We start from the raw sequence: 10,962 nt of genomic DNA on the forward strand, positions 1-10,962 counted from the left end.
TTTTCTTTATATAACTTAGCTTCTCTGATTATGGGCTTAGACTGAAAAGTATGGTGAAAGGATACAACCCTGGCACACAACTCTTCTGATTTAAAAACATTTAGTATCTCCTTGTTCTGTTCTAACACTTGCCTCTTGACCTATGAACAAATTCCTCATGAGCACAATTAAGTTTTCTGAAACACTCATTCTCTGCAACCTTATCCATAATTTGTCATGTACAGTCAAAAGCCTTTGCGTAATAAATGAAACACAAGTAAACATCGTTTTGCTATTCTCTTCTTTCAGCCAAGATCCATCTAATGTCAACATTGATATTCCTAGTTCCTTCCATGTCCTCTTCAGAAACCAGCTTGAATGTCTGGAAGTTGATGTATTGCTGCCACTCTTTTTGAATTATCTCCAGCAAAATTTTACTTATGTGTGATAATGATGATATAATTTCGGGATTTCCACATTCCACTGGGTCACCTCCCTTTGTAGTGTGCACAAATAAGGATTTCTTCCAATCAATTGGGTAGGTATCTGTCCTCCAAATTTCTTGGCATAGATAAATGAGCAACTCCAGTGATGCATCCGTTTCTTGAAATATTTCAATTTGTATTCCTCCAGTTATTGGAGCCTCATATTTTGCCAATACATGCAAAATACGAGTACAGCTCGGGCATCTTCTTTTAGTACCACTGGTTCTTTGTCATATGCTACCTTTTGAAGTGATTGAGCATTAATCATTTCTTTTTGGTACAGTAGCTAGTATTCCTTCCATTTTCCTTCTTTTTCCTTTTAAAAACCTTTTTTATTGTGAATTGGGTAAAAGTTTACAAAGCAGATTGGTTTTTCCTCCAACAATTCATACACATTTTGTTTCAGATCATTGGTTGTAATTCCTGCAAAGTCACAGCACTTAGTCCACTCCCTGTATCTCCTGCTCCCAATCACCTTTCTTCCCTAACTTTGAACGCCATGCTTTTGATCTCAACCTGTTGACTATTCTAAGCTATGTGTACCTCACTGGTGTCATTCTCTTATAGACCTGTGCATTGTTTGGCTGAAAATTGAACCATGAAGTGAGTTCAGTTCCAGACCTCTGGGGCTCCACCAGTCTCTATCCAACCAGTAAGCCTGGGCTTCTTCATAATTTTGAGTTTTGTTCCATATTTGTCTCCATCTCCATATAAGACCTTCTATTCTTACATTTTCTTTTGATGCCCTCTGCATCATTCAATATTTTGTCCATGTGTTAGTGTATGAGTAAGTATCATCGAGTCAGTTCTGACTCATAGTGATCCTGTATAGGGTTTCCAAGGAATGGCTGGTGGGTTTGAACCACCAACCTTGTGGTTGGCAGTCCTACAGCATCACACCATAGAATCCTTCAATATTGTAAGTCAAAGCTTGAACTTTTTCTTTTGTTCTTTCACTTGAGAAATGCTGACTGTGTTGTTTTCTTTTGGTTTTCTAAATCCAGGTCTTTGCACATTTCATTATAATCCTCAACTTTGTCTTTTTGAGATATCCTTTGAAATTTTCTGTTCAGCTCTTTTACTTCCTTATTTCTTCCATTTTCTTTAGCATGTCTGTGCCGGAGAGCAAGTTTCAGAGTCTTGTCTGACATCTATTTTGTTATTTTCTTTCTTTCCCGTTTCTCTTAATAACCTTTTATTTTTTTTCTGTATGATGTTCTTGATGTCGTCCCACAGTGCTTCTGGACTCCAGTCATTAGTGTCTAATGTATCAAACTGTTCTTGAGATGCTCTCTAAAATCAGGTGAGATAGGCTCAAGGTCATATTTTGGCTCTCCTGGATTTGTTTTTAATGTTCTTCAGTTTCAGCCTGAACTTGTATATTAGCAATTGATGGTCTATTCCACAGTCTGCCACTGACTGTGTTTTGGAAGATGATACTGAGCTTTTCCTACAGATGTAGTCAATTTGATTCCTGGGTATTCTATCTGGGGAGGTCCATGTGTATAGTTACTTTTTATGTTGTTTTAAAAATATATTTGCAATGAGTAAATTATTGGTTTCTCAAAATTCTACATTGTGATCTCCAGCATCATTTCTATCACCAAGACCATACTTTCCAATTACTGATCTTCTCTTTTTGTTACTAACCTTCACATTCTAATCACCAGTAATGATCAATGCATCTTGATTGCATGTTTGATCAATTTCAGACTGGCGAAGTTGGTAGAATTTTTCAATTTCATCATTGCTGGCTCTAGAGGTTGGTTCATAAACTTGAGTAATAGTGGTATTTACTTGTTTTCCTTATAGGTGCCGTTATTAAGTGCCGACGAGTCTGTTCCGACTCATAGCGGCCCTGCATAGGGTTTCCAAGCAGCGGTTGGTACATTTGAACTGCTGATCTTGTGGTTCAAACTGACCTTTTGGTCCAATGCTTTATTCCACATCACCATACCAGGACTTCTGTCTTCCTTGTAGGCATATGGATATTATCCTATCACAGACAGCATTGTACTTCAAGGTAGATCTTGAAATGTTCTTATTGACGATGAATGTGATGCCAATCCTTTTCAATTTCTCATTCCTGACATAGTGTCTGATTCAAAATGGCCAGTACCAGACCATTTGTGCTCACTAATGCCTAGGATATTGGTTTTTATGTATTCCATTTAATTTTCTCCCCAAATGTTTTACTGTGAATTATGTGATAGTTTACATGGGAGAACATTAGCTTTACATTCATCCTATTGTATATCATTTCATTGTCATGGCTACAATCCTCTCCATGCGTCATCAACTAACCAAAGGGTATACCCTGCAAGCCTGCCCCCCAGTTGTCTGGGTCTAGAGTCCGCAAATTCTCCATCTCTCCATGTCGTCGTCTTTGTCTCCATCTCTGGTGTCACTATTTCTCTGGGTAGGGTCCCGCACTCCGCTCTTCTCCCTTGATGGTCCCAGAGACCTCCGCTCCTGGACTGTAAAGTCAACCACTCCTCTCCTTTTGCTACAAAATGTCTACCTTTACATTTCCAACCCTCACAGTCAGTCCTGATAACAATTATTCACTATTGTACCACATGAGTGCTATCCCCATCTACTTTCATCAGCCCTGCCCAGACAGATTGGATATACCACTCAGAGGAGATTCTACCTTCCTCCGCACTCTCTGCATCTAGGCTCCCTCTTGAAAGCTTGTAAGGGTTCACAGGAGTCTATTGAACGTGGTAGGGCTTAGCTTGCAGCTTCATTGCTTTTTTTCCAAACTTCCCCTTATCAGTGACCAACGTGGTCACCAGTCAGAGCGCATGTCTGCTTGTGTATTCCCGTTGTCTTAATCTTGAAAGGGGGTTTGCCTTGAGGGGACCTAACGACCACTTGCCTTGACGTCTCCTGGGTGGGCAACTCACTTGTTCTTGTAGTAGTCAGTCAGACTGCCATTATTGTTTTATATTTTTCCCATCGGTCTTTCTTTCAAGAAGTATTGTTTGTTCTTCTAGCTGCTCCAGGCTGGTCTGCTTGTCCTTTCCAGTAGAAATTTCCCACCTCAGAAGATTCTGGATGGGGTTCATGATTCCACCTATGGTCTTATGTAATTCAGAGGCTCCATAGGAAGCCTCCTTCACTGGGCACATTGTAGCCCCATTTTAGGTATTCCAATCTCACCAGCTGCTCCTTGGAAACCCTATACAGGGTCGCTATGGGTCAGAACTGACTCAATGGCACTTAACAACAACAACAATCACTTATAGGCAGAAGACAGATTTACAAGCTTTCTATGGTGATATTTCTGGCTATTCCTCCTCTCTCCCTCAAGTGTCTATTTTATAATGGTATGCAAGGGAAACCATCCATTTCATTTTTGGTAGTCTAGAAATATAAGTCAAAATGATATAGAATATCAGACATTAAAGATTTCAAAACTGTAGTTTGAAATCCTGTCATCATTAACAATCTTGGTCATCTAATGCAGTATTTAAAATCTGTGTGCCTTTTATACTGACCACTTGTTCCTCAAGAGCCTGGTCCCTAGTGCTTAGCACAAATGCTTAAAGCGCTGTGATTAGTATCCAATCAATGTCTGTTCTGTCCAAGCTTCATTTAAACTAGAGCGTGAATCAAATATTTTCACCACCACTATTGTTGTTGTTGTTAAGTGCTGTGGAGTCATTTCCAACTCATAGCGACGCTGTCTGTATAGGGTTTCCAAGGAGCAGCTGATGAGTTTGAACCGTTGACCTTGCAGTTCAAACCGACTTTGCAGTCCAGTGCTTATCCTATAGTACTGCTACCACCTATTTCAAATGGCCAGTTCTTATTCCCTGCACTGGTGTGGTACTGAAGGTTAATGCACTGGACTGCAAGGTCAGTTTGAACTGCAAGGTTGGCACTTAACAACAACAATTCCCTGCACTGTGGAGTCCTAATGTGGTGCAGTAGGATAAGCACTGGACCATAAGTCAGTTTGAATGGAAAGGTTGGTGATAGAAACTCACCAGCCGCTCCTCGGAAACCCTATACAGGGTTGCGGTGTGTTTGAACTAACTTGATGGCACTTATCAACAATTCCCTGCACTACTATGGTGAAGTTCTAACCAACGTTTTTGCTTCTCTTCTGGGTGTCCCCTGTGCCTCCCCTCTCTGTCTGCCCCTATATAGTAGCTGTCTCAGTTTCTTAGTGATGTTATAATAGAAATACCACAATGAATGGCCTTAATGAACAGAAATTGCCTCAGTTTGTTGTGGTTAAATGCTGTTAGTTCCGTTAGCCGTCTAGTGCTGAAGCTGCAGCATCTCACCAGTATGCTTCACACTTTTGTTTTTAATAAATTTTTGAAATGATATCTGTTGCATTTAAATGCTCAATACAAATGGCTGAACAAATCCATTTCAATGGATACTCAATATCCTCCATAGAAAAGTCACTTCAACACAGCCTCATGACAACTCCCACACCAAAACAGTACTTTATTTTGTAAATTTGACCCATTATTATTCCCATTTTATGGTTTTGTTTGTTTTTCAGCTGTCAAGTGTACAAGGTAAAGAAAATTTTTAAAGGAGCGGGGGATTGCACCTAGAAAATACATTTCTTAAACTCTATACACATGTTTCAAAACTGCTGGGTCCCAAGTATTGGGTATTGGAAAAAGTACAGCGAAATGGTCCTTAGGAGCAAGGATAACCAGGCATGCTCTCAGGAGGGACCAGTCCTTAGAAATGGACATGATGCTTGGTAAAGTGGAGCGTCAGTGAAACACAGGAAGACCCCCCAAAAGTGAATTGGCACAGTGGCAGCCCCAGTGGACTCAAGCTTAAGAAAGATTGTGAGAATGCTGCAGAACCGGGCAGTGTTTCATTTTGTTGTTCTCAGGGTCGCTATGCATCAGTACAGGTTCCAAGGCCCCTAATAACATAGGTTTCTGAGAAGCGGGCTAACTGTAGACCTTGTGGTTCACAGCCCCGTGTTTATCCCACAGCACCACACCAGGGATCGAAATTTAAATACATATTTTTTTGGGGGGAGGGGGGCACAATTCAACCCACAACAGCAGTCAGGAAAGCTTTCACCAATGTTTATATCTTGACAGGTCCTTGATTAAGTACCTTCCCAATGTTTTTCTCATTTGACTTAAGATACAATTCAAATTTTCTACCCTTGTCTGCGTGGCACTGCAGGTTAGTGCGCTAGTCGGCGGTTCAAGCTCACCAACCGATCCTCGAAAATTCCATACAGGGTTTCGATAAGTCGGAACCGACTCGACAGCACTTAACAACAACAAAACCAAAAGCCAAGCCCCCCAGTTAATAATATTCGGAGCCCTCTCATGTTTGGTCTTGTTTTTAATTTCGTTTCCTAATGATGCAATGTTAAAACTGGAAACAGGTTCAGAAGTTAGGTGACTTGTTCAGGGTCACACAGTAATAAGAGCTGTGGAAGGAACACAGCGCAATTTCCCTTACACGGAGATGTGTCTCCCGCGCCAGCGTAAGGCACCGCAAAAGTTAGGGCTCCGCCACAGCGAGCGCACTAGTAAGGGTCAGCAGCGTAGCACCTCCTTGACCGCGCAGGCGCTGTGGGGCGCGCCGTTTCGCGGCTGGACGTGACGGGAGGCGGGCGCGGTGCATGGCGGGGAATACGAACGCCCGCGAAGTCCCACCTCTCGGGAAGCCGGGCGGCTTCAGTTCCTTCCGCTCTTGCGGATCATTGGGCGTCTTCCTCTCCCGGAAGCGTGGAAGTGTCGGTTTGTGTTGGCTTAGTCTAGCCACCTGTAGCTTCGCTGCCGTTAGAGGCCCAGTTTCCCGGAGACGTTACGGCAGCGTTTTGAGTCGAAATGGCTCCAGGTGGCAATGAAGGGGTCGCCGCACCCGCAGGCCGCCCTTTTTAGGGCGGGACCTTGCGGGTGTTTGTAGTCGCTCGGGCGCGCCCTTTTTTCTTTGCTCTCTGCCTGCCCACCGCGAGGATGAGTTCGTCGGGGGTCCCCGCCTTCGAGAAGGAGCATCTCTGGTTGTATCTGCAGGCGCTCGGCTTCGAGCCAGGCCCGGCGACCATTGCCTGCGGGAAGATTGTGTCGCTCACGCACTTCGGACAGTAAGGCCGGGGCCGGCCGGGGCCGGCCGGCGGGCGGGCGGGCGGGCGAGCCTATGAGCGGGGACGCGGGGTGATCCGCGCGGTCGCGCACCCTGCCGCTGAATGAGCCAGAAGTGGATGAGCGATTACTGTGTGCCAGGCATTGGGGACAAAGCCTGGTGACAGGGCAGCATTAATTACAGACCGGGGCGGTTGCGCGCGAGAGAACTGGGGATCTGCTGCCATAAAGATTACAGCCCAGAGAATCCTATGGGATTGTACTCCTCAATCATGTGGGGTCGTTGTAAGCTCATAGTGACTTGAAGACACCAAACCCGGTAACAACCACGAGTCTTAAATGGGGACTGAGCTGGAGGGGCAGCTCACCCACCTTGGTGGTAGAGGTGGATGGTGTGTAAGATGTGGGATGTAGATGGCCTTAGACTCCAGGGTGTGCATGGGGGTCTCTGAAGTGGTGGTTCCTTAAATTTGCTTACTTTTGGTGTTAGGAAAAGGAGGCTGCCACAACTAGCAAAAATAAAACAAAATTAAAAAACAACAGTAGAGAAGTATATAAAAATGCGAAAGCCCTTTGCCCGCTTCTGCTACATCTGTATGTCTTTGACCATAAAGCGAAATGCTTTGTCTGTATTTCTGTGTCTTCCTCACCAATAGGTAAATAGGAATTTGGGATCCGTAGACCAGCTCTGATTCTCCTCAGTCATACTGAGATCTGGAAAATGATGTTATGTTTCATTCCCCTGGCTATTTGATTTTGGACAACTTTCTGGTTGTATTACAGTGAATTCGAGGGAGAAGTAGGGCTTTGTTTGGTACCTAAGAACCCCACTCCATGGCACTTAACATCAACAACAGGCCTGAAATAAGGTGGTGATGGATGGATAAGGAAAGAGGCTATTCATTTGTTTGTTCATTCACCATTGGACTTGGGTATACAGGAGGGAACATAGACAGACACTTTGCCCCTTTGCAATTTTAGTCTTGTGTTGTTAAATGCTACAGAGTCAATTCCTGTGTATAGGGTTTCTGGGGAACAGCTGGTGGGGTTTGAACCACTGATCTTGTGATTAGTTTCTCATTGCAACACCAGGAATTTTAATCTGGCGGTGAACAAACCTTCTGTGAATAACTTCCTACATTGGACTGTGAACCACAAGGTTGGTAGTTCAACCCTACTAGCTGCTCCTCAGAAGCCCTATATGGGGTTGCTATGAGTCAGAACTGACTCAACAGCACTTAGCAACCATAACAACACAAATTATAAGAGATGCCAGAGAGAAAAGAACAGGGTACTCTGAAAAAAGTAACAGGTTCAGGAGATGCTGAGGAGGTAGAATAGGTGGAATGTCATTTGTGATTTTTGAGGAATAGAGACATTCTAAGAAGTCCTAGTGTGGTGCTGTGGGGTAATACACTGGACCACAAGGTCAGGTTGAATCGCAATGTCGTCGCTTCAAATTTACCAGCTGCTCCTCAGGAACCCTTTACAGGGTCGCTTTGAGTCAGAATCAACTTGATGGTAGTTAATAACAAGAAGGACAACAGAATTGTTGTAGATTACTACTAGCCATGAGAATTTAAGCAAGAGAATAAATGCTAAAATTATAAAAACTGTTCCATGATTTGATTCCTTGGAATCACATTTGATGCCTTCTAAGTGATGTCATTGATGTTTATGTGTTCCATTTCATTTTTGACAATTTCTAATTTTCCTAGATTCATACTTCGTACATTCCATGTTCCGATTATTAATGGAATTTTACAGCTGTTTCTCTTCATTTTGAGTTGTGCCCCATCAGCAAATGAAGGTCCCACGGGCTTTACTCCCATGGGCTTTACCAGGGTCAACTCTGCTTTGAGGAGGCAGCTCTTCCCCGGTCTCGTTTTGCGTGCCTTCCGAGCTGAGGGGCTCATTTTCCGATACTAGATCGGTTTCTTTGCTAGTCCTAAGGGTTTTAGTGACTGAATAGTCGGAAATAGTTCATCACTCTTCCTCGTCTGTCTTCGTCTGGAAGCTCCTGTGAAACCTGGCTGCCATGGGCGACCCTGCTGGTAATTAAAATACTGGTGGCATAGCTTTCAGAAGCACAGCAACTCACAAGCCACCACAGTGTGACAAACTAACAGACGAGTGGTGGTGACATATTGCATTAGGCAAATCTGCTGCACAAGACCTTTCTAAAGTGTTGAAGAGCAAAGATGTCAGCTTGAGGATTAAGGTGTGCCTGACCCAAGCCATGATATTTTCAGTAACCTCATATGCTTGTGAAAGCTGGACAGTGAATAAGGAAGACCATAGAAGAATTGAAGCTTTTGAGTTATGGTGTTGGAGAATATTGAAAGTGCCATGGGCTTCCAAAAGAACCAATAGATCCGTTTTGGAAGAAGTGCAGCCAGAGTGCTCCTTGGAGGCCAGGATGACCAAACTTCATCTCTCATACTTCAGACATATTGTCAGGAGGGACCAGTAACTAGAGAAGGGTATTATGTTTGGTTGGGTTGGAGGGTCAGAGAAAAAGAGGAAGACCCCCAGTGAGATGGATTGGCAAAGTAGCAGCATTAGTGGGCTCAAGCGTGGCAACGATAATGAGGTTGGCCCAGGATCGGGCAGCGTACCGTTCTGTTGTGCATAGGGTCGTTGTGAGTCGGTACTGACTCGATGGCACCTAACAACAACAAGTGATGTCATATTTCTTATAGGTCTCTTCCCCCCCTTCCCCTTTATATTCTATATGTTCAGGCTTTGTTTTGGGGCAGGGGCTTTATTTTGATTGGTTAGGAAAGTGAAAACACTAAAGGATTTGCTGGGATTACTTTATAAGAATGGTTCTTGGGGGTGGGAAATAGTGGTAAAGACCCTAGGTTTGGATCACTTTGATCTCTGCATTTCCAGGATGTTATATGATTTTTTTTTTGTTGTTGTTATATGATTTTGAGCAAATTATCTAACCTCTCATCTATAACATGAAGCTAATAGATTTACTTTCTTGGTGTCGTTGTTAAGTGCCGTTGAGTGGGTTCCGACCTATAGTGACTCCGTATAGGGTTTCTGAGGAGTGGCTGGTAAGCTTGAACCGCCGACCTACAGACCAAACCAACTTTTCAGCCTGCTGCATTATCTCACATTGGCACACCAGAACTTAGTGACATTGTTGTTAAGTGCCATCAAGTTGATTACGACCCATAGCGTTAGGATTAAATAAAATCTGTTATAAAGCATTTAGCATGGTACTTAAAACCTCATTTGATTATTGTGAAGAAAAGTTACTGCTCTTGAAAGGTTTAAAATTATATCTGCAGATAGTAACTCTCAGTAAATATTAGCTGTTTTTGTAGTTGTTATTCATTAGATGTTGGTTGGTATCATCTGATAGGCCATGGTTCTTTCTCCAGTAAATTAGACTTTTCTTCCCATTCTGTGGAATATTTTTATCGTAATAAAGCAGGTTCTGCTGGTTTTCATACATTTGATGTATATTTTCTAGGGATCAGAAAATAAAGCTTGTATGTTTTTCTTGTTGATTCTAAAATACATATGAATGAGAAAAATCAGAGCTTTTGATGATGTTTTGGCTTTATTAATCATTTTTCTTTTCTTTTTTCCCCTTTTTTTTAAAAAAACAATCATTAGGAACATGTTTGACAAGTTGAACCGTGATGCCTTTCAAATAGTTTCTTATTTTTTGTTTCAAACGCTGGATCAGTCTCTTACCAAAGAAGTTTTCAAGTAAGGAAAAGTTTGTTTTATTTTCTCAAGTTGTCAATCTAACATTTGAAAATGGTATATGCTTTGATATAAGCCAGAATTTCAAATTTGGCCTTTGATTATTGTTTTGAGTTGATGCCACAAAACTCAGGTTTGCATCTTAAAAATTTATTAGTTAATTTTTATAAATATGAGTGTTTCCTCTGTTTTTTTCTTTTTTTTTTTTGATGGACACAAAAACACTCAGGCATATATAATCATTTAAACAACTAAAGGACACATTCTGCAAGCCTGCCTCCTGGCCACCAGCACACAGCCTTTCTCTTTCCATGAGTCTAGAGTCTTCAGCTGCTCTACCTCTCCAACTCCTCATCTCTGCCTTTATCTCTGGTGTCACTGCTTCTCTGGTAAGGGTCCACATTCTGCTTGTGGTCTTCTCCCTTGATGGTCCTAGGATCCTCTCTTCCTGGAATGTAGGATAAACTACTCCCTTTATGTTACCTTTACAGTTGTGACAATTACAATTAGTCATAACAACAGTTACTCACTATTGAATCATAAGAATTTTATCCCCATCTTCTTTCACCAGACCCGTCTAGACAAGATGAAAACTTTTCAGTGGGGATTCTACCTTTCCTTCCACACTCTGAAACTAAATTCCCTCTTGAAAACTTGTAAGCAAGTCACTTTGTGCCTTTATA

At 42.4% G+C, this 10,962-nt stretch overlaps 1 protein-coding gene across 1 annotated transcript in view; it reads left to right on the top strand.

Annotated features, from left to right (window-relative positions):
• The first annotated feature begins 6,427 nt into the window (after positions 1–6,427).
• Positions 6,428–10,962, top strand: part of HAUS6 (HAUS augmin-like complex, subunit 6) — a 43,491-nt gene continuing 38,956 nt past the window's right edge. The window contains exons 1-2 of the mRNA XM_006864503.1: positions 6,428–6,555; positions 10,187–10,282. Coding sequence (XP_006864565.1) covers positions 6,428–6,555; positions 10,187–10,282 — 224 coding nt within the window. The remainder of the gene's footprint in view (positions 6,556–10,186; positions 10,283–10,962) is intronic.

This window comes from Chrysochloris asiatica, unplaced genomic scaffold, assembly GCF_000296735.1.
Source record: "Chrysochloris asiatica unplaced genomic scaffold, ChrAsi1.0 scaffold00065, whole genome shotgun sequence".
Taxonomy (NCBI): domain Eukaryota; kingdom Metazoa; phylum Chordata; class Mammalia; order Afrosoricida; family Chrysochloridae; genus Chrysochloris; species Chrysochloris asiatica.